The sequence below is a fragment of the Hylobates moloch genome, unplaced genomic scaffold (genome assembly GCF_009828535.3).
Source record: "Hylobates moloch isolate HMO894 unplaced genomic scaffold, HMol_V3 SCAFFOLD_14, whole genome shotgun sequence".
Lineage (NCBI taxonomy): Eukaryota > Metazoa > Chordata > Mammalia > Primates > Hylobatidae > Hylobates > Hylobates moloch.
In genome coordinates, this window is record NW_026652289.1 from 50,217,140 (window position 1) to 50,240,960 (window position 23,821).

General features: G+C 42.6%; 2 protein-coding genes across 4 annotated transcripts in view; both read right to left on the reverse strand.

Annotated features, from left to right (window-relative positions):
- Window positions 1-2,598: 2,598 nt before the first annotated feature.
- PSMA4 (proteasome 20S subunit alpha 4) lies at window positions 2,599-11,692 on the reverse strand. 3 transcript variants are annotated; one of them, XM_032176006.2, is made up of 9 exons: window positions 11,586-11,692; window positions 10,193-10,218; window positions 9,906-9,948; window positions 9,480-9,642; window positions 7,556-7,633; window positions 6,842-6,930; window positions 6,035-6,165; window positions 5,104-5,227; window positions 2,599-3,017 (listed from the first exon to the last, which is right to left on the reverse strand). In XM_032176006.2, exons 2-9 carry the CDS (start codon window positions 10,193-10,195, stop codon window positions 2,863-2,865), a joined length of 786 nt encoding a protein of 261 aa, XP_032031897.1. In that variant the 5' UTR covers window positions 10,196-10,218; window positions 11,586-11,692; the 3' UTR covers window positions 2,599-2,862. The 3 variants fall into 3 exon arrangements, with proteins under 3 accessions (XP_032031897.1, XP_032031898.1, XP_058283719.1); XM_032176007.3 differs by lacking the exon at window positions 11,586-11,692 and adding an exon at window positions 11,288-11,310; XM_058427736.1 differs by lacking the exons at window positions 9,480-9,642; window positions 11,586-11,692 and adding an exon at window positions 11,288-11,328.
- Window positions 11,693-15,457: 3,765 nt separating this feature from the next.
- Window positions 15,458-23,821, reverse strand: part of HYKK (hydroxylysine kinase) — a 28,629-nt gene continuing 20,265 nt past the window's right edge. Inside the window, exon 5 of the mRNA XM_032176008.2 lies at window positions 15,458-18,832. Coding sequence (XP_032031899.1) covers window positions 18,372-18,832 — 461 coding nt within the window. The 3' untranslated portion in view covers window positions 15,458-18,371. The remainder of the gene's footprint in view (window positions 18,833-23,821) is intronic.

Genomic DNA, 23,821 nt, shown 5'->3' on the forward strand with positions numbered 1-23,821 from the left:
AGAAAATCCACCAGTGCTACTGATCTGGATGGAAAGCAGGGTTTTTTTAGGATTTCACACCAGCATATCCAGGGTATTTATTCATTCATCAGTATTGATTTGTTGCCTAACATGTGCCAGTTTCTGTTCTAGGTACCGAGACACAACTATTGAATGAAAACAAAGTACTGCTCTGGAAGTCTGTATTCCAGTGGAGAGAGACAAGAAACAAATCTGCCAGCTGGTGATGAGTGCTATGGAGAAAAACTCAACAGGGTATGTATAGGGAATAGAAAATGTGAGTGTGCAGGGGAAAGAGATTGCTTCTTCACAGAAGTACCCCAAAAAAGGTGACATGCAAGCAGAGACCTGGAGATGAGGGAGTGGGCAATAGATACCCAGGAAGAGCATTCCCAAGGCAGAGGGATTGGCAAGTGATGCGAGGGGAGCTTGGCACATTCAGGGAATGATGAGAAGGCTCATTTGGATGAATGAGTGAGGAAGGAAGCACATGGAAGGTAGCACAAGGCCAGAATACAGGATACCTCATGAACCAGTACAAAGAATTTGATTCTTACTGAGCAAGATGGGAAGCCATTGGACAGTTTTGAGCCAAAACTGTGCAGTAGTACCGTTTTACATTTTGAAAGGATCACTGTGGCTGCTGCTGGAGAATTGACTGTGGGGAATGAACTGGAGGCAAGGAGACCAGTTAGGAGGCTGTTGCAATAGTCCAAGTGAGAGATAATGGTGAATTGGACCAGCGTTCCTGCAGTGGAAAGTGGCTGGATTATGGGTAAATTCTGGAGACAGAGTTAATAAGATTTATTGGCTACCTCGACCTCTGGGTGTAGCAAGACTGGAGGGTGAAGACGTGCCATTCATCTTCACTACTTGCTGATTCTGTACTTGTGAATTTGCAAAATTTGCATTCTCATAAAATGTACATGTAACCCCCAAACCAATACTTGTGGTACTTTAGGTCATTTGTTGACATGCAGAGTGGTGAAAATTTTGAGTACCCAGACAGACGAACATGTTCCCAGCTGAGGTTGAGCAAGGCGACACTCTGAATTCTTGTTTCAGCTCTCACACTGTGTAAGTGTTCCTGCAGTCTACCTTGTGCCATTTATTTTTGCATTTTTCTTAGTGATTTTACTATTTCAAATGGCACCCAGGTGTAGTGCTGGAGTGCTGTTTAATGTTCCTAAGCACAAGAGGGCTGTGATGTCAGCACTTTGGGAGGCTGAGGCAGGAGGATCGCTTGAGTCTGGGAGTTCGAGACCGGCATGGGAAACATGGTGAGACTTTCCCTGCTCACCGTCTCTACGAAAAAAACAGTTCAGTGTTGTTCCTAAGCGTAAGAGGGCTGTGATGTCAACATTTTGGGAGGTCAAGGCACGAAGACTGTTTGAGCCTGCAGTGAAATATGATCACGCCACTGCACTCCAGCCTGGGTGACAGAGCAAGACCCAGTCTCAAAAAACAAAACAAAACAAAAACATTCACACAAAGAGCTGTTGGCTGAGTTCTATGTTAATGAATCCACAATATACATTTAAAAAGGTGTCTTTAAGTAGAAATACACAAAAAACAGGTTATGTACTGATCAGTTGATAAAAATGTGACCAGTGGCTTGTAGGACACCAACCCAGTACTTTCCCTAGGTGCAAGAGTTCAGTATTTGTTTTTGTGGTGACTTTAGAACATAACTACCAAAAATAACGAGAACCAGCTGTACAGAGTAAGAGAATAATTTAGAAGTTCAAAAAAGTGCTGCAAATAGGGCTTGGAAATACTTTAGCCTACACAGAAAACTGTAGGGAGCTGCATTAAGAAAATCAACAATGAGAAATTAGACTGGGATCCCATATTTGATTGACAACAGCTGAGAGAAGGGTAAATGATGGCTCAATGCACTCATCCTGGTTGATGGAAATCACCTGAAGAGTTCAAGAAATGTTAATATCTGGGTTCCACCACAGAGCTTGAGTTAATTGATACAGCATGCTTACAAGTTGCAAAAGCTTCCTAAGTGATTCTAATATGCAACAAAAACTTCTTAAAGTTTTACTTAGCATTCCTAAAAATCACATGCAGAGCTTGTTAAAACAGATTACTGGGTTTCACCCTCAGAGATTTTAATTCAGTAGATCTGGGATGGGACATCAGAATCTGCATAGGTATGCTAAAGCACCATGGCTACGCATTAAGTACCACTGCCCTGTATCACTTCTGTCATGAAGCCACAGACACCCAAGGGAACGGAGGTTGAACAAAGCCCAGCAACAGAGCTCCCTTCAGCCAACATGTAACTATTCTCATCTCTTGGTTCCACTTTTCCTCTGTGGCCTTAACTTCTACACCTCATCTTCCACGCAGCTTGAGCTGCTGCCTGTGGGCAGCCTCAGTCCTAGCTGCGAGATCCACACCCACACATCAATTCTGGCTTTGTTCAGCTCACGTGTTCATTCTCAAACCAATCCCCGCAGACAGAGATGAATAATCTGGCCAGCCTGAGGAACGTGCCCATTTTTGTGAAAGGACTGTAAGCCACAGTGTGCAAAAGGTAATCGCCTTGCCACTTTTTGTATATTTAACAATTACTGCTACAGAAAATTTTTCCTTCATTTCCATTTTCCAAATTTTATTCCAAAAAAAGGGGATGTGTGTGGAAGATTAAGATGTCCATGAAGAGTAACCATCATCATTACAATAAAGTATTCAACTGGACAGAAATGACAAGGACCCAATTCAGTATGTAATGTCCTATTTTCCCACTGCACCAGTTAAAAAAAGTCAAAGCCTTCCTAGTGTGGAAGAGTAGGACAGCTTTTACACTGAAATGGTGCCCCAAATAAGTAATAAAATCTCTGATTCTGTCTATTTATCCTTTTCTTTCTGTTCTTTTTCCTTCTTCTCACGCTCAGCTTTGGCTTCTTCTTCCTCGTGTTTTTTGATCAACTGCTCCACTTCTTTTTGTTTGAGAACTCTGATTACCGTCTTTCCATTCTCTCTTGTTAGTGTTGCAATTTCCACTAAAAACAAACACATACATTTATCTGTATTGCAGGCAGGCAGGCATACTTAGCAGAGAAACTTAATAGGCACGCATGGTTTATGCTCGCCACATCACTGAAACGTTAGTTCAGCACTCTCCTATGTTTTATACTTAACATTATTCCCTTTTAGGAGAACAATATACTTTTGATCTTGTAATGTTTTAATTATAATTTTTACTTAAATATCGTCTCCTCAGCCATTTTGTCACTCCCTTAGAAAAAGTATAATCGACCAATTGCTATTGCTGGCCTGCTATTAGCTGTGCTGATTAGACGGAACTGTTGGAACCTCTGAGGGCTCAGCCAGAATCTTCAACTGGTAATAATAGCTTATTTTTTATGGACTTTTCAAGTCTCTTAAAAAAAAAAAAAGAAAAAAGGCATGAAATGGCCGAGAAAAGCAGACCGATACCTAAAGGGGAAGGAATTTTTTTGTGCCGGGGAAACTGAGTAGTGCTTCCTTGAAATTGTGTGGAAGTAGACAAAAGAGGGCAATCTGCATGTCAATGACATTTTTTTTTTTTTTTTTGAGATGGAGTTTTGCTCTTGTTGCCCAGGCTAGAGTGCAATGGCACAATCTCGGCTCACTGCAACCTCCGCCTCCTGGGTTCAGGCGATTCTCCTGTTTCAGCCTCCTGAGTAGCAGGATTACAGGTGCCCGCCACCATGCCCGGCTAATTTTTTGTATTTTTAGTAGAGGCGGGGGTTTCACCATGTTGGCCAGGCTGGTCTTGAACTCCTGACCTCAGGTGATCCACCCACCTCGGCCTCCCAAAGTGCTGGGGATTACAGGGGTGAGCCAATGTGCCCGGCTGTAAATGGCATTTTCTAAGGAACACCAGGAGCTAAACTGTCCTAACATAAAGCAACATGTTAATTTACCACAATTTCTGAAAAACATTTAGAAATTTTTTTTTTTTTTTTTTTTTTTTTTTTGGAGACAGAGTCTCTCTCTGTTGCCCAGGCTGGAGTGCAGTGGCATGATCTCAACTCACTGCAGCCTCCGCTTCCCAGGTTCAAGTGGTTCTCCTGCCTCAGCCTCCCAAGTAGCTGGGATTTATAGGCATGCACCACCACGCCTGGCTAATTTTTGTATTTTAAGTAGAGATGGGGCTTCACCATGTTGGCCAGGCTGGTCTGGAACTCCTGGCCTCAGGTGATCCACCCACCTCAGCCTCTCAAAGTGCTGGCATTACAAGCATGAGCCACCAAGCTCGACTGAAATATTCTTTTATATAGTCACATAGCTTAAGTTGAACAAGGTATTTGGAATTGCTAACATGAGCTTAAAATAAGAGATTAGTAGATTAAGAAGAACAGGAGAGGGTATCACAACCCACGCAAATGTTGTATCTCTGGTAAAGTATACCAAACCTATGTATAAATATATAACTACATACATATGCTTTATCATACATACACACAAGCAAAGATATCATTGATGAGAAGACTTGATAACTGTTAACTAAAAGTAGCACAGTGCAGGATGTCTATCTGTGAGTAATGAGATTGTTCAGTATCAAGCCTTTAAGTTTGGAATACAGTGTGAGATTGTGACTCCACAATTTACCACTGTTGATCTTGGTCAACTCAACCTCATTAAGCCCTAGTGTCCTCAGTTAGAAGACAGGGATAACATCACCTAATTCATAAGGTGGCTGTGTCAATGAACTAGGATGACATGTTAAAATCTTAACAGCTGCTAGCTGGGCGCGATGGCTCACGCCTGTAATCCCAGCACTTTGGGAGGCTGAGGCAGGAGGATCACCTGAGGTCAGGAGGTCATGACTAGCCTGGCCAACATGGTGAAACCCCATCTCTACTAAAAATACAAAAATTAGCTGGGCATGGTGGCGCGAGCCTGTAGTCCCAGCTACTCGGGAGGCAGAGGCAGGAGAATCACTTGAACCAAGGAGGCAGAGGTTGCAGTGAGCCGAGATTGCGCCACTGCACTCCAGCCTGGTGACAGAGCGAGACTCCAGCTCAAAAAAAAAAAAAAAACTTAACAGCTGCTAATTTCCCTCACTCAGTCGAAAGAATTAAAGGAGAGGATATGAATTACCTTTTTCAGCAGAGAGTTTACTAACATCCATGGTCTTATTTAGTACTTTGATAGCTAAAGCAAGTGCTGACTTCAAGGTCATTTCTCCTTCTTTGTAGTCTTGTTTCAACATTGACACAGCTGCCTATAAAACATGAATCAACATAGAATTTTAAGTTTTTACATTTTTTAGAAACATATATTGGTCTAGAAGAAAAATGCCTGAATTATTATTGGCATTACAAGTACAAACAATTTTTTTTTTTTTGACACAGGGGCTCACTCTGTTGCCCAGGCTGGAGTGTAGTGGCATGATCTCAGCCACTGTATCTTCAAGTCTCTCCAGGCTCAGGTGCTCCTCCTCCCACCTTGGCCTCCTGGGTAGCTAGGATTACAGGCACATGCCATGGCACCCAGCTAATTTTTGTATTTTTTGTAGAGATGGGGTTCTGCTATGTTGCCCAGGCTGGTCTTGAACTCCTGAGCTCAAGCAATTTGCCTGCCTCGGCCTCCCAAAGTGTTGGGATTACAGGCATGAGCCACCATGCCTGGCCCATATACATAATTTTGATGACGGGGAGGGCACACATGGCACGGGGTGAGAAGAGGGGGTACTGATGCTCTATAAAGTGTGTCTTTAACCTGGGGTCCTCAGTCTCCCAAGGGGTCTGTCATAGAATACAGGGGATCCGTAAACTAGGATGTGAAACAAAATCACAACTTCTAATTTCACAACTCCTAACTGAAAATTAGCATTTATTAATGTAGTTAATGAACGCCAGTATATGAGCTATACCAGCAATGCTGTCACCAACAGAAATCACAGATATTTCCATATCACATTAAGATTGTTGTAGCTATCTTAAAATACTGTTTACATTCATCACCACGGCAAAATTATGGCAGTTATTAGACATTCTGCTAGATTTTATAGCACAACAAAAATACTCACAGCGCTATTATTTCCAATGCATGTGGCCTTCCATCCCCCGTAATTTCCACTAGGGTCACTCTGATAGAGCTGAAAGCCATAGTGCTTATCCCAGCCAATGTACAGCAATGAAACACCAAAGGGACGTTTTCCTTTAACAAAGAAAAAAGGCCAAACATAGCAATAATCTAAATTTAGTATCACTATAGTTACTTGAGCTCAGTGAAGGTAGCTAAACCCTACTCTGTGAACTTAAGCATTCATAAACTGTTTTGTATTCTGGCTTCCATAGATAAGCTCCATTACAAATTCCACTTTTGTTTCTACAATTTGGACACAGCCAGGAGAGGGAACAAAGGACCAATGCTGAATTTCATTATTATGTAAACAGCAGTTAGTTTCCAAATTTGAAAATGTTGTTTTGGACTTTCAATATCCTATTAATAAAACTAGGGTAATCTACATGGTGGAGGAACACATTCATTCATGAAGCAAGAATGTATGAAATTCTAGTGTCCTATACCACTGTAGGATTAATATAGTTATCCGTAACATATTAGTTTCAAATAGCTAGAAGGATATGGAAGGCTCCCAACACAAAGAAGTGTTTGAGATGATGAATGTGCCATTTACCCTGATCTGATCATTATGTGTACTGAAACATCATTATGTACCCCATGAATATGTACAATTCTTATTTGCCAATTAAAAAAATTAAATTTAATTTAAAACAAAGGGTCTATTTTCAATTTTTTACTACCTCAAATGGGTTATAACTCATAAAATGTCCTAACTTTTTGGAATAAAATTTTCAAAAAAATTAAGTACCTCCAAATTGTGTATAAGCTTGTTTGATATCACACAGTGCTGTAACCAACTGCTCACAAGGTATTGGCTCCTGATACTGTAATAAATACCTAGGATAAAGAGAAGGGCACATTAGTAGTTTTCTCTAAACCACAGACAGACTCTAAGGAAAATATTCTGTGAAAAGCAATCTATGCCATGGGGACAACCTAACAGTCATTTGTAATTTGAACGGGAGGGAACAAGTCAACATCTGAATATTCTCATAGTAAATAATATTTTATAAGTTTGGTTGAAAAAAATCTGTAATTTTCAATTCAAAGATTTTTAATGACTTTAATCTTTGCAAAAGTGAGCTCTCCTTAGAAACATCAAAACTAGGCCAGGTGCAGTGGCTCACGCCTGTAATCCCAGCACTTTGGGAGGCCGAGGTGGGCAGATCACGAGGTCAGGAGATCAAGACCATCCTGGCTAACACAGTGAAACCCCATCTCTACTAAAAATACAAACATTAACCAGGTGTGGTGGCACATGCCTGTAGTCCCAGCTACTTGGGAGGCTGAGGCAGGAGAATTGCTTGAACCCAGGAGGCAGAGGTTGCAGTGAGCCGAGGTGGCGCCACTGCACTCCAGCCTGAGAGCAACAGAGTGAGACTCTGTCTCAAAAAAAAAAAAAAAAAGAAAGAAACATCAAAACTAATTTCTGTATCATCAGTTATGCTATTTATGACCATACCTTTGAGCAATGAGCCTTAGTTCATTAGTCAGAACATTAGCATCAGAAGTTATGCCTGCCACACTGCAAGCCATGTCCCTTGAAGAAAAAAAGACATTGATCTGTAAGCAGGGAAGATGCTTGCAAGGTGCATTTACAAGTATTAAAAAGCACAGAATTCTATTAGAAATTCACTACATTTGCTTCACAACAGCTACTTCCTTCAGAAAAAACCTACAAAAGTTTTTTCTTTGTAGGAGACGTTTACTTGATGTCATTCAACATGAAAGATAAACAAATGCACCCTTTAAGTTATTTAACAGATGTATTTATCATTACCACCCTGTGAATGGGATAACAGAATTAATGCCAAGAAGCTAAAGTAAATCTCAAGAAGATTCAGCAACAAAGAATAAAAAGATAGGCTTGCCACAATGGCTCATGCCTGTCATCCCAGCACTTTGGGAGGCTGAGGTAGATGGAGGGCTTGAGCCCAGGAGATCAAGACCAGCCTGGGCAATATGGCGAAATCCCATCTCAACAAAAAATACAAAAACTAACTGGGTGTGGTGGTGCGCACCTATAGTCCCAGCTACTTGGGGGGCTGAGGTGGGAGGGTCACTCGAGCCCGGGAGGCAGAAGTTGCAGTGAGCCAAGGTGGCGTCACTGTACTCCAGCCTGGGTGACAGAGCAAGAATCTGTCTCAAAAAAAAAAAAAAAAAAATTTTGCTTGACAGACTGCTCCTGAGTAATATTCATTTCCTAAAGGCTGGCTTGATAGAGGTGACAGGGGACAATGGCAGGAGGGTTTACAAACCTGCTTAGGAAGTACAGGGTTAGGCTCCCACTAGAGGTGCATTTCATTTTTTGGGGCCCATTTCCTGAGGGCTGCCCTGACTCTCTTATAGCTGAGACTTGCCCTGTGACTACGCCTAGCCAAGCCTGCCAGCTGTTGAGTGGACCCAACAGAGGCTCTGTGGAGGGGTGACACCACTTTGGACAAGTTCATCAAAAGGCCCTGATAATCAGCATTTACCAAGCCCACCACCACTGAAGGGAAAGTCTCTACTTAGCACGGCCAGCTCTCCATGAGCTGCAAAGTTCTGCACACCCAAATATAACAAACATCTCACACAGTGTACAAGGCTTGGCTAAATTCTTCCCAGACCTCCAAGAGGCTTGTTCTTTAGTAAGATTCAGTGTAATTCAACAAAATCCTGCGTAGCTATTCTAAACAATACTTCGAGGGCCTACTAAATGCCAGATACTATACTATTTTATTCCATTCATTTTCTTTTTTTTTTTTTGAGATGGAGTCTCGCTCTGTCACCCAGGCTAGAGTGCAGTGGCGCGATCTTGGCTCACTGCAACCTCTGCCTCCCAGGTTCAAGCGATTCTCCTGCCTCAGCCTCCCGAGTAGCTGGGACTACAGGCGCCTACCACCGCGCCCGACTAATTTTTTATTTTTAGTAGAGACGGGGTTTCACCATCTTGGCCAGGCTGGTCTCGAACTCCTGACCTCAAATGATCCACTCGCCTCGGCCTCCCAAAGTGCTAGGATTACAGGCGTGAGCCACCACGCCCGGCCCATTTTATTTCATTAAACTGCCACAACCACTTTAGGAGGCTCTGAGGCCCAAAGAAATTAAATAATTGGTACAAGGTCACATAGCCTGCATGGGTGAAGCCTGGAGTTGAACCCAAATCTGTGTGACTACTAAATCTGTACTCTTATCATTACACAATGCTAGTTTCTCCACTAAGTGTTTGCCCTGCACTTAAAAGGAGTAACACATGGTACCAGGCCTCAAACAGGTTTCAAGCAAAATAAAGGCACAACTTCAATTCTACCACATGGCACGGAAGAGCCCTCCCAAATTACATAGATCCCACTTATGTGAGAAAGTGAGATTTTTTTTTAACTCTTTCCTAAAATCTCACTTACTCATTGAGTTTATAAATTTTTTCAGAAAAAAAGACTTCATCAAGAAGCTTGTGGATGTTGCGTCTCTCTGCTGCAAGCAAAACACCATCATTTGCTAAAATTCCCAAACAGGTGCCTGCATGTCCAATAGCTTCCATGGCATATTCAACTTGGTATAAGCGACCTACAAAACAAAAGCAGTGAGAAGCCAAGACTCTCCTCTGTGCTCTTGCACCACCGGCCCAAAAGAAATCAGCAATGAAGCAAGCTAGAAACAAATTTCCACTTTCCCTCTTCTACGGTATAATCAACCTGGTGACCATAATTGCTTCAAAGTACAAAAAGGATGAACTTTGCAACTACCAAAAAAAGTTTGTAATTTTTTTTTCTAAAAGTCTAACACATTTATTTTTAAACTTGAGGCAGATTAAACAATTTCTATTTTACCTTCTGGAGAAAATATAGTGGTCCTGGAGTCGTATCTTCGAGACTGCAAAGGAAAAACACGAGTGATTCCTACCCACTGAAAGTAAGCCAACTCCTGCAAGCCTACAAATGATCTTACAAAACCTATCCTGGTATACAAAGTTCAATAGGTGAGAGGAAACTGACAAGAAAAAAGGCACCTTCTCAATGCTTTCCTTCTATTTCAATTTTCCCACACAAGTCTGTAAGCTGAGTACAAGCAATACTGTTTATCAGGCAACAGTTTATTGGCATGTGTATTAACTCACCATGTTTTCTGAACTTTATATAGTTCCTGTAAAAAGAAAATCAGATCATCATTAAAATAAGATTCACAAATTAAAAAGCATTTGCTGACTTTACAAATCTGTTTTATTTACCCCCTTTATTCAGCTAAGTGTCAGGCATTATGCTAGATGCTGGAATACCAAAATGTGTAAAACCAGTTCCTGTCCTGAAAAGCTAATACTGGCAGTTAGGTGAGAGAGGCAGTCACAGATTATAATGTGGAAAGAGAAACCGGGGGTAGGGTGGGAAAAGGGATGATGAAAAAATCAAGAAAGTATTTTTTGAGAAACTGATATAGAAAATGAAAGTAAATCAGAGACGGCAGAGGCAGAAATAAGGCTGAGAACACTTGGGTCTAAGAGAAAAAACAGGGGAAGAAAGAAGGGAAGGGCATTCCAGATAGAGCAGAAAGTATGAACAAAGGGTACTGAGGCAGGATAGCTTAGTGGGCATGAGACAAACTGCTGATGTTTTTAAAAATATATAAATAAGAGCTAAGCGAGTATCCAAATCACGCAGAGCCTTGAAGGCCAAGTCAAGAGGCTGAGGCCTTCTCCAGAGAGTGATCTGGGTCCTGAACTTGGAGGTGGAGGCAGTTATCTTGGGCACCATCAGTACCATTCGTGCAAAAGGCAATACTGGGTGCTCAGTTATTTGGTAAAGCCTCAGTCCAAAGCCCACATTTCCAAATACTGGAACATAGGGAATCAAGACTGGAAAGGTAAGCTGGAATCAAATCCTGGAGAGCCCGCGTGCCCAGGTAAAAACAGAATTTTCTCTCTCAGCCAATGGGGCTCCTCTGAATGATTCCCAAGGCCCACAGGAACTGATTGGCATTTTAAATGATCACTCTGGCTGGTGAGAGACCGAGAGCAGCGAACTGGTTGAGGTAATTGCAATAGGAAGGTGCAAAGTAAGGATGGCACAGAGCAGAGAAGCAGGGAGGACACAGAAAGACTCGCCGGGGATTTCTGATTCGAGCGTAAGCAGAACTTTCTGTTGTCTCCACGCCTGACGCCAGGCACAGCACAATTTTGAGTTCACCGGCACCTCCGGGAGAGCTAACTTTCACGTACCGAACTCCCGAGGACGGAAGCCGCCCCAACTCCTCGGTCCTGCCCACAGACCCCCTACCCTCAGCCCGCCCCCTCACGGGCCCCGGCGTCCAGGCTTGGCACTGGGAAGCCCCCGACGGCGGCCGGCGGGGGCCATTCCCGGCAGCCGGTGCGTCACCGAGGAGGCGGTGCAGAGTCATCGTGCCCAGGGCTCCTCGGCGGCAACTGCAGGCCGGGACCGACTGTCTTGACGTTCACGACCCCCGCCCAAGGGGAGAGCGGCCAAGCTTCCGCGGGCCCCAAGGGGCCAAAGGCTCACCAGATGGAAGACCCTGAAGACTTGAGATGTCCAAGGAACCCTTAACTCCGCGGAAGAATAAACCACCAGCGTTTATCGAATAATCGCTGCTAATATGGCCCCCGCGCATGCGCAGAACCGCTAGGCGGGGGTGCGGGACGGCCGAGGACGCGGAAGTCCTCCTTGCGGGGCGGAGCTAGAACCCGTGGCCCTCGTGGGAGCTGAGGCGCGGGCTTATTGAGACTGTGGGGCGCTGCAGCTTAGGCTGGGGTCCTCAGCAGGTGGAGGAGTTGCTGTGCCATGGGGAGGAGGGCAGGAACCAACCAGGAGGTGGAATAGCTAATTTCTTTCTCTTAACCCTTGGCGCTCTGCTTTCACTTTCTCTTCACTATTAAGACCTAGGATAGCAAATAGTGTGGACCGGCTTCTTAATTGCTATCATGCCTGTCCTGTTTCCCAAAATGGTTCCAACCACATGAGACTTTACCCCTTTCATCACCTTCCTTTTTCATTCTGGCTTTCACTTTTACTGCTGATGCATACATTTTGGACATACACATTATGATGAGTAAGGCCGGGTGGCTCATGCCTGTAATCCTAGCACTTTGGGAGGTCGAGGCGGGTGGATCACCTGAGGTCGGGAGTTCGAGACCAGCTTGGCCAACATGGTGAAACCGTCTCTACTAAAATTACAAAAATTAGCCGGGTGTGTGGTGCACGCCTGTAATCCCAGCTACTTGGGAGGCTGAGGCACGAGAATCCCTTGAACTTGGGAGACGGAGGTTGCAGTGAGCTGAGAGTGCGCCACTTCACTCCAGCCTGAGACTCCATCTCAAAAAATATATATATGTATATGATGAGGGTCGGGCATGGTGACTCACGCTTGTAATTCCACCGCTTTGGGAGGCTGAGGCAGGAGGATGGCTTGAGGCTAGGAGTTTGAGGTTGCAGTGAGCTATGATCGCACCACTGCACTCCAGCCTGGGTGACAGAGAAAGACACTGGCTCTAAGAATTAAAAAAAAATATGATCAGGTTCACACTCTTGGGGGAAGTTTCACCTTGGTCTCTTTCTCTGCTTTTCACAAGTCAAAGGATTTCCCTGACCAGCATAGTTAAAGCAATACCCTATCGTCAGCATATACTGGCACCATTTTATCTTCTTTACTGAAATTGTCATACTTATGTGTTCATTATCCATCTCTCCACCTTTTTGCTCATTCAGCCTCGGTCCCTATGTAAACTATCTACTATTCATTTTAGGTTTTTTCAGGCTAGAAGGTTGACTAGATCTGGGTTCATATGAAGTCATCTGCTCACAGTCTCTCCCAAAAAGCAGCCCATTGGGCAGAAACTCTGTCCTCTTCATGTTGGTTGCAAAATTATTGGGGGATCTGGGCTTTGAAAAGGAGATAGCTTGGAAGTAAGTTGCATTTTGAGGTCTCGTCTATCGTCTCTACTTTCCAAGCACACAGGGAAGTGAGCCAAGGCAAGATGGCAAAGAGCCACACGCAGGTGGTGCTCTGAAAGCATCCTCAGGTGGTGTAACTTATGGCACCTCTGAGGGCCCCTGCCTGCCACCTTAGTTCATTCTGCGGAATTTAGTGAACAGTCACTTTTAAGTGAGAGGTAGAATTTCTCAGGTCAAAAGAGGGATTAGTTGAGAAAAAGGGCAAGAGAAGAATGAGTCTGACAAGTGTGGGTGACTGAGTAGTTCGGTCTGATCTGAATGGAGGAGATAATACAGGAAGTAAGGAAAGGCATTTGAGGCCGAAGTGTAGAGTGCCTTTAATGCCAGAATTTGTTTTGGTCAGTAATGGGAAGACAGGATTAAAGTGATGTTTTAGGATGATGAACCCTCAACATCTCTCATCCCACATGTTCCTCTTAAAATGTGCCACAGATGGTTCCCACTGAGAGGTTCTGTGTCCCCTTATTCTGAATCTGGGTGAGCCTGTGACTACAATGGAAGTGATATCATGTGACTTCCAAGAGCAAATCACAAATGGTGATATGGTTCTGTCTTGTCCTCTTGGGATGGTCGTTCTTGGGACCCAGGCACTATGCTGTGAGGAAGCAAAGGCCACATGGAGAGGTGTTTGGCCAACAGCCTAGATGAAGTCCCAGTGTCACCTGCCAGACAGCTGAGTGAAGATTCCTCCAGATGATCCTAGTACCCAGTTGTAACCAGGCAGCTTGGCTTCAAACTGCATTAAAAAGTTTTTCCCCCTTTTCCTTGGGTTTAAAGATATAACCTTGAAGCAAACTGCAGAAACCTTTTCTAGAGTCCACATCCCTCCCTTTCTCATTGTATATACTCCCTTCACATTTATCTAACTGTCTACTAGTATCTAATTAGGTGTCTTCCTAGAAGTTCCAGGGGTCAATCCTGAGACACACAGACCAAGTCTGGAGACCCAGCTGCAAAGTTCCAGAGATTACTTCAAGGCAGCTAGTTAACAACCTGGCTGTTGTTGAAATGCCATCAGCCCAGGGTCCAGGTGGACCAGAACCCAAGATAGCCACCAGAATAAGACACACAGACACTGTACGCAGCCCAGTTCTTGCATGCCTTCCTTATCAAGTTTTCTCTTTTTAAACCCCTGCCTTCTTCCTAAAAATAGAAGCTGTTAATTTGGATAGGAATCCGATTGCTTTCCCTTTACTATTTTTGGTTAATAAATTCTGTCTTTCTATTATACCTCACCCTTGTCAATTGGACTCTGTAAGAAGCGAGTGTTCGGTTACACAGTGATTGAGTCTCTCCCAGGCATCAAATCTCTCCCAGCCTTAAAGTCTTCCTAGCTGAGGCCCCAGCACTGGGGAGCAGAGACAAACTGTCCCAGGGCCTGTCTGAATTCATGACTGCCAGAAACCATGAGCTAATAAAATGATTAAAGTTTTAAGCCACAGTGTTTTTGGTCATCACACACAATATATGTAACCAGAGTTTTTATCTGCCTACATAATATGAAGTGCAGAGGTTAGGGAGACTAAGAACACCAGAAAGTAAAGTTCTGTTGTAGTCCAGGGGCGCTAAAAGCCTGGACAGAAGAAGGCACTTGCAAAAGCAAAGAGTCTTTGCCAGACATATGGTATTGATTCCTAAATCTGGAACTGGGTTTTCTCCACGTTGTTTGAAAGGACCAGGACCTGGCACTTGTAGTGGTGTGTTCATGCTTACAGTTTATTCAACAGATCTTTACTGGGTCTTCTAGGGGCCTGGCATGGTGCTAGGTCCTGAAAGTAAAGTAAAATAAATATTTATGTATTGTATTAGGGTCTTCCAGAGAAACCGAATCAATGGGATGGATGGATGGATGGATAGGTAGATAAACAGGAGGGGATTTATTATGGAAATAAATTATGGAGGCTAAGAAGTCCCACAATTGCTGTCTGTAAGCTGAAGAACCAGTGAAGCCAATTGTGTGTTTCAGTTTGAATCTAAAGGCTTGAGAACCAGAGGAGATGATGGTGTAACTCTCAGTCTGAGGCTGAGGACCTAAGAACCTGAGGGGCCGCTGGTTAAGTCTTGGAGTTTGAAGGCCAAGAACCTGGAGTTTTGCTATCTGAGGCCAAGAGAAGATGGCTGTCCCAGGAGAGAGACTGAATCCATCTTTTCTCTGTGTTTTTGTTCTATCCAGGCCCTCAACAGATTGGATGGTGCCCACCCATATTGGTGAGGGGGATCTTCCTTACTCAGCTACTGATTCAAATGTCAGTCTCTTCTGGAAACTTCCACACAGACACGCTCAGGAATAATGCTTAATACCTATCTCTGTGTCCCTTAATCCAGGCAAGTTGGCACCTAAAACTAACCATCACAGCCACCAAAGAGTTTATATAAACCACATGAAATTGATTGATTGGAGACAAGTTAGAACAAACACCAAATAGTAAAATATCAATGTAATGCAGCATGTAAACATCAACAGTGGTCAGCAATATTTGCATTAGGAATTGAGTGAAGCAAAATCCATGTTAGCGGGGCAATCAAGGGGGAAAGCTATACAGTTTCATCAGTTCAGAGGATCAACACGGGCCTGGAAGTGAAACCCAAGTTTCAGTCCATTTTTCTGGTTCCCAGTTTTTAGCTTGAATGGTCAACCTAGATAAAAACCACAATCCCTTAAATTTGAGAAACATAAGTGCTTTCATGTAATGATCTCATTTGTTCCTCCTAGTGTGTGTGAGTGTGTGAGTGTGTGTGTGTGTGAGTGTGTGTGTGTGTGTGTGTGTGTAGCAGGGACAGGAGAGGAGGGAGAGGGAGAGAAAGTAGCATGGAACTTTGTGGTAGTGAAGAGCATGGTCTGCATCAGAAAGACCTGATTTAAGCCCTGGCTCTCTTTGAGGAAATTATTTTTACTTTTTCAGCTGCTATTTTCTTATCTGAAAATGACGACTAATTATAACAGTACTTCCCACATGGGTTTGTTGTAAAAATTAAGTGAGCTAATGTGTGTAAGATACTTTAGTGCTGAATAAATGTTGACTTTTGTTATATATTGTTAAAAAACAACACAGGCTAGGTACGATAGCTCACGCCTGTAATCCTAGCATTTAGGGAGGCCAAGGCAGGAGGATTGCTCGAGTCCAGGGGTTTGAGACCAGCCTGGGCAACATAGTGAGACCCTATCTCTACAAAATAAAATAAATTAGTTGGGCATGGTGGCACATGCCTGTAGTCCCAGCTACTCAGGAGGCTGAGGTGGGAGGATTGCTTGAGCCCAGGAGGTAGAGGTTGCAGTGAGCTGCGATCACACCACTGCACTCCAGCATGGGTGACGGAGTGAGACCCTATCTCAAACAAACAAACAAACAAAAAAACCCAAAACAAACAAAAAATCCAGTAAAGACAGGGATTCCTAAAATTCTACGATTCTAAAAACTGGTAGGGCTCACTGAATATAAGAGAGGCAAGCAAAAAATTACTCCAATATTTTGAGTTTGGGTAACCTGGAATATGGTTCATTTATTGAGCAAATAGTTAGAGTCCTAACTATGTGCCACACACTGTGTTAAGCACTTGGCACTGTTCGCTTATGAAATCTTCACAATGAACTCTATTAACTCTATGAGATAGGTATTACCCCAATCTCTACAAAAAATTAAAGAATTAGCCAGGCATGGTGGCACATGCCTGAAGTCCCAGCTACTAGGGAGGCTGAGGTGGGAGGATCACCTGAGCCTAGGAGGTTGAGGCTGCAGTGAAACCCTGTCCCCACTGCCCCACCACCAAAAAAAGAAAAAAAAAGAAAAAGAAATGAAATGAAATGAAATTGAGGGACAAAGAAGTGAAAAATGAACCATATAAGACAATTTAGAGAAATATCTAGTTTGGGAAGACTAGGTAGGTAGACAGAAAGATGGAGATAGGATCAATGCCTGTTCATATATATAGAAAGATAACTACTGAGTATTTGAATGGCCAGGTTCTAGACTTGAGTCATCTGTAGACAATGAATAGTTGAAACCATAAGAATAGTAAACAGCCATTTAATAAATCACACTAAAGGAGACATGAAAAGAAACCAGCGAAGGAAACACAGGGAATACCTTCAGCCAAGTATACAGTGAGCTTCAGTCTACCCAATCTACTTCGTAGTCATCCAAAAAGAAACAAATTATAGAGAATTAAAAAATATATGCTTAAGGAGGTTCCTGGTATCAGTCTGAGAGGAACCATTGTATTTAGGTAGCTCAGGGGTTAGTGGCCTTGCCTGGATGTCATTATTTGCTTCTTTGCAGTTCCCAGGGTCTTCCAGCATCTATCTCTGGAGTTCCAGTTTCAACCACCCTCTCAGAGAAGTTAAAATTTTTTCTCCAAGAATGCTGTCTGTGCTTTCTCCTAAAGCATCTTAGTGTGTGCCTTCTCCATCCTTTCTTCTAGCACACATTTATTTTCAAATATTTTTAAAGACTTCTCTGTAGGAAAGGCACTATAATAACAGGTGTGATAAGAAGGGATGAGGAGGCCGGGCACGGTAACTCACGCCTGTAATCCCAGCACTTTGGGAGGCCGAGGAGGGCAGATCACAAGGTCAGGAGATTGAGACCATCCTGGCTAACATGGTGAAACCCTGTCTCTACTAAAAATACAAAAAAAATTAGCCGGGCGTGGTGGCGGGCGCCTGTAGTCCCAGCTACTCAGGAGGCTGAGGCAGGAGAATGGCATGAACCTGAGAGGCGGAGGTTGCAGTGAGCCGAGATCGCGCCACTGAGTGAGACTCCGTCTCAAAAAAAAAAAAAAAAAGAAGGGATGAAATGGTCTCCGCCCTCAATAGCTCTCAGGCAAGATGACTGCACAACCACGATCCATTATACAAAGTGATGGGCCATGAAAAAGACACAATGCACTGGGATTCTAGAGAAAGGAGAGATCAGAGGAGGTTTCACAGAACTGGTAGTATGTTATCTAGGTCAGTATGTTATGTCCAGATGTTTAAAATATGTCAATATATCTATATGTATATATTATTTTTAAAATTAAAAAAGTCATTAATCTCAGGGCTGGAATAGATCTTGTGAGATTATCTGATTCAAAATGATATCATTATATGTATTTTATAGACATGGCAAGTGAGACTCACGGAAAAATATGCTTGCTTGTGGTACTTTTGTGAATTTTAAAAAATTGTCATGAGATTGCTTGAAGACCTTAGGGATTTCATGTGCTCTGTCATATTCAGAATTGATCCATTCCATCAGTTGATTTTGAACTATGCAGGAAAATCCTTCCTAAAATTTGACTGGGTCCTATTTTAATTACCCAAGTGAAAGTGAACTTTTAGTCACATGGAGATCTCAGTCACATGGAGATCCCAGATTCATAGGATTTGGCAATTTCAAACCAGATTTCTTCTACAGCTTTCTGACCCATATCAAACATTTGCTGTAAGTGTTTCCACCCGGTTTTTGCAGTAACCATGAGATAGTCTTTGTTCTCTGGGTATAGCTGGCAAGAGTATGCAGCCATGACAAGTGACTGACAAAAACGACTGCATACAAGTAAAAACAAAGCACCCTTCTCTACAGCTGTCAGTGGGGTGATGCTTTCAAACCCTGCAAGGACATGGCCTCCTACTTGTATAGGACTCTTGCTTTCAATCATCATGTACATGATGGTAATTGCCACTTCAAACACATAGTAGCCATAGCTCATGTCACCAAAGTCTAAAATCCCAGACACCTGATATTCAGCATTTCCAGAGGCTGACTTGCTGGACTCTATTAAAATATTATGGTCATTAAGATCTCCATGAATGATACCTGAAAGTAGAAAAATCACATAAAAACAGTTATTGAATATCCCAATTCATTCCCCTTCCATTTGTCCTTCATAGGCAAAGCCATAATTTGATGAGCAGTCAGAGATAAAGGGCCAGGCCCTATTTTTCTTGAAATAAAATAATTTTCTCTGAAAAGAATAAAAGCAGTTAATTTGGGGTGGTTGTTTTGCTTTTGCTTCTCATCAATACAAGGCCAGAAGATGGAGACTACAGTTACTACAAATACCTGATTTTGGCCATTAGAAGAGTAAAGTGAAAAGAACTGCTTAAACCCAGAAATGTTGAAAAAGAATAGAAACACATTCATATTGTTAGAAGAAACAAAGAGTCCTAGAATGGACCAGATTTACCTTTATTTTCATCTAGGATTTTATTTTATTTTTTATTTTTATTCTTTGAGATGGAGTCTCACTCTGTTGCCCAGCTGGAGTACTGTGGCACAGTCTTGGCTCACTGCAACCTCCGTCTCCTGGGTTCAAGCAATTCTCCTGCCTCAGCCTCCTGAGTAGCTGGATTACAGGGGTGCGCTACCACACCCAGCTAGTTTTTGTATTTTTAGTAGAGACGGAGTTTCACCATGTTGGCCAGGCTGCTCTCGACCTCCTGACCTCAAATGATCTACCCGCCTCAGCCTCTCAAAGTGATGGGATTACAGGCCTGAGCCACTGTGACTGGCTTCACCTAGGATTTTTAAACAAAATTTTCTGATAACATGGTAATTCTAAATTTCCCTTTTTTTGATTACTAAAATAGGTTGTGATATTTTAAGTCAGTTACTATTCAAAGTGGGGTCCGTGGCCAGTGCTGGTCTACAAAATGTTACTAGTCTCCATGAGATAAGAACAGAGTTGAGAGTGTTTAGAAAATTTTACAGGGATATGACATCCAAGAGTGTGATCAGTGGCCTTGTCTCATTGAACAGAGCGTACACGAGTTCAAGTTTTGTCAAACTCCCGTGGTTAGTTGCATGTGGCACGAACTATAAGCAAATCATGCACGATAGGACCATATGCCAGACTGTAATGGGTTGGGGGAAAAAACCCACACTTGTCTTTTACCACAGATAGTCTAAGAAGCACGGATTTAAGCCACCGACTAAAGATTAGTAAGAGATGTAAGTGTCCACGAGCAATGAAGCCCTGAGTCATATACATGATATAAAGTGTATAATTTTAACTTTTAAATATAATGCTGACTTTTTCTATATGATTTAGGATTGTGTAAATCATGCTTAAGCAATGTAACATATAGTGAGTGGGCACATAGAAACAGTATTATTGTAAATCATAGATTTTAAACTTTGTATTTCTGAAATTGGGATATATTATGTAATTGACTCAAAAATATATAAGGTAAAATTTGACTGGGCCCGGTGGCTCATGCCTGTAATCCCTTTGGCCACTTTGGGAGGCCAAGGCAGATGGATTGCTTGAGTCTAGGAGTTCGAGACCAGCCTATCCAACATAGTGAAACCCTGTTTCTATTAAAAATACAAAATTTAGCCAGCGTGATGGTGGGCACCTGTAGTCGCAGGTATTCGGGAGGCTGAGGCAGGAGAATCACTTGAGCCTGGGAGGTAGAGACTGCAGTGAGCTGAGATTACATCACCGCACTCCAGCCTGGGCAACAGAGCGAGACTCTGTCTCAAAAAAATTTTATATACATATATATATGGCAAAATTTGACAGAAATACAAGCCAAAAATAGGATTAAAATATACTTTAACATGTGCTTTACTTAATAATTGTTAGAAAAAGCAGACAAAAATCTAAGTGACAGTTACAGAAAATTTAAAAATGATTAACAAACTTGACCTAATGGGCATATAACTTTATACCCAACACTGCAGAATACACTTTCTTTTAAAGCACACATGAACCATTCATAAAAATTTACCAAATACCACATGATAAAGTACATTTGAAATGACCGAAATCATATAGAGCTTGATCTGTCTAATATGGTAGTCACTAGACATATGTGGCTATTTAAATTCATTAAGATTCAAACTGGAGGGCCAGATGTGGTGATTCTCACATGTAATCCCAGCAGTTTGGGAGGCTTAGGTGGGCGGATCACTTGAGGCCAGGAGTTCAAGACTAACCTGGCCAACATGGCAAAACTCCATCTCTACTAAAAATACAAAAATTACCTGGCGTGGTGGTGCATAATTCCAGCTACTAGGGAGGCTGAGGCATGAGAATCACTTGAACCCAGGAGGCGGAGGTTGCAGTGAGCCGAGATCACGCCACTGAACTCCAGCCTGGGCAACAGAGTGAGACTCTGTTTTTAAAAAAAAAAAAAAAAAAAAAACAGGATTCAAGCTGGGTGCATTGGCTTATGCCTGTAATCCCAGCACTTTCAGAGGCTGATGTTGGAGGATCGCTTGCAGCCAGTAGTTCAAGACCAGCCTGGGCAACATAGTGAGACTCCATTTCTATGAAAAAAAAAAAAAAAATCTGCTGGGCATGGTAATGCATGCCTGTAGCCCCAGCTATAAAAAAATTTTTTTTAGCTCAGTAAGATTAAATAAAATTGAAAGTCCTAAGGAATATCCTTAGTAGCACTAGCCACATTTCAAATGCCCATAGCCACATAGGAGCTATTGTATTGAACAACACAGATACAGAACATTTCCTTCATTGAAGAAAATCCTGCTGGAGAGCACTAATATAAAGTATGTTCTCTGATGACAATGTAATTACAGTAGAAATCAACAATAAGATATAACCAAAAAAGTTCATCATATTTTGGGGAACAGGATTTATACTTCTAAATACCCATGAATAATAATACAAAACAAGTAGCCAGGCATGGTGGCACACACCTGTGGCCATAGCTACCTGGGTGGCTGCAGCAGGAGAATCTCTTGAACCCAGGAGGTGGAGGTTGCAGTGAGCTGAGATCGCACCACTGCACTCCAGCCTGGGTGACAGAGCAAGACTCCAGCTCAAAAAATAAATAGATAAATAATGGGTGAATTTCATGGTTTGTGAATTACATCTCAATAAAGCTGTAAAAAATAACAGGGGCCTGGTGCGGTTGCTCATGTAATCTTAGTGCTTTGGGAAGCCAAGGTGGGAGGATCGCTTGAGCCCAGGAGTTTGAGGCCAGTCTGAACAACAGAGAGAGACCCTAACTCTACAAAAATAAAAATATTCACCAGGCATGATGGTGGATAGCTTAGTCCCAGCTACTTGGGAGTCTGAGGTGGGAGGATCGCTTGGGCCCACGAGGTCGAAGCTGCAGTGAGCTGTGATCGTTACCACTGCACTCCAGCCTGGGTGACAGAGCAAGACTGCCTCAAAAAAAAAAATTTAGAATTACTCATCCAAACATACTGTACCATGAAAAGACAAGCCACAGAATGGGACAAATTATTTGTAACACATATAACTAGCAAAGGATTCATATCCAGAATATATTTAGCATTTCTACAAATCAATGAGAAAAAAATAATTTCAGTAGAAAAAAGGCCAAAGACTTGATTTGGCACTTCTCAAGAATATATTTCAAATGGCCAATAAGGGAGATGGATTTTAAAACCATGATGTGATGATAAACTATTATGTACAAATCAGATTGAGAAAAATTTTAAAAGTCTGACCACACAAAGGGTGTAGAACAATGAAAACTTTTACACTCTGCTAGCTGTAGTATACATTCATAGAACCACTTTTGAAAACGTTGGTATTATCCAGTGAAGCTGAATATAGACATGTCCTATGACCTAGCAATCCTACCCCAAGGTATACACTCAAAGACTAATGAACATGTATACTGAGGTACTCAAGCATGTTCACGGCACCACTGTTCTTAATAGCCCCAAATAAGAAACAACCCAGGTATCTTTTAAGAGTAGAATAATGTGTGGTATATTAGTGAATACAATATTCTAAAGTTATAAAAGTTAACCAACTCTAGCATATGCAATGACATGAAGAATCTTACAAAAGTAGTATTGAGAAAAAAAAGGGAAGACAAGTGAATATATACGGTAGAGAGGCAGAGTAGGAGCAGGGAGACCAGTTATAAGGCTACTACAATCATCCAGATCACAGGCTCTCCTTTGAAGAGAGAATGGATAGAATTTGACTGGATTTGTGACATGAGAGAAAGCACAGAGTGAAGCCTATGACTCCTAACTTTTTGTCCAGATTAACTAGGTGAATGATGGATACAACTTTAATGAGATGAAGAAGACTGGGGGAAAAACAGGTTTGAAGGGAAAAAAATCAACTCTGTTTTTACACTACACCTTCCACTGTGTTTACACAGAGTAAGGAAACACTGAGAAACTTGATAGAAATGCCCTTCGGTTCCTTGCCCTTTTTTTTTTTTTTTTTTTGAGATGGATTTCGCTCTGTTGCCCAGGCTGGAGTGCAGTGGCACGACCTAGGCCCACTGCAACCTCCACCTCTAGGGTTCAAGCAATTCTTCTGCCTCAGCCTCCGAGTAGCTGAGACTACAGGCACACGTCACCATGCCCAGCTAGTTTTTGCATTTTTATTAGAAACGGGGTTTCACCACGTTGGCCAGGCTAGTCTCAAACTCCTGACCTCAAGTGATCCATCCACCTCGGCCTCCCAAAGTGCTGGGATTACAGGCATGAGCCACCACGCCCAGCCAGTTCCTTGCCTTTGACCAGCACTTAATGCTGGATGAAAAGGCTGGTTATATCTAGATATATACCCTAGAGAAACACTTGTCTGTGTACACAGGGAGATATATACTAGAGCAGTGGTTCCCAACCTTTTTGGCATCAGGGACTGGTTTCATGGAAGACAATTTTTCCATGGACAGGAGACAGGGGAAGGACGGTTTTGGGATAAAACTGTTCCACCTCAGATCATCAGGCATTAGATTCTCACTTAGATCTCTTGCATGCGCAGTTCACAGTAGGGTTTGTGCTCCTATGAGAATCGAATGCTGCTGCTGATTTGACAGGAGGCAGAGCTCAGGCGGTAAT

Excerpts from the sequence above, each read along its gene's own strand:
- PSMA4 (XM_032176006.2), bottom strand. Across the intron at positions 6,931-7,555 it reads CTAAGGCTCATTGCTCAAAG|GTATTTATTACAGTATCAGG; the intron begins GTATGGTCATAA and ends TCTTTATCCTAG. Across the intron at positions 3,018-5,103 it reads TAAACTCTCTGCTGAAAAAG|TGGAAATTGCAACACTAACA; the intron begins GTAATTCATATC and ends GTTTGTTTTTAG.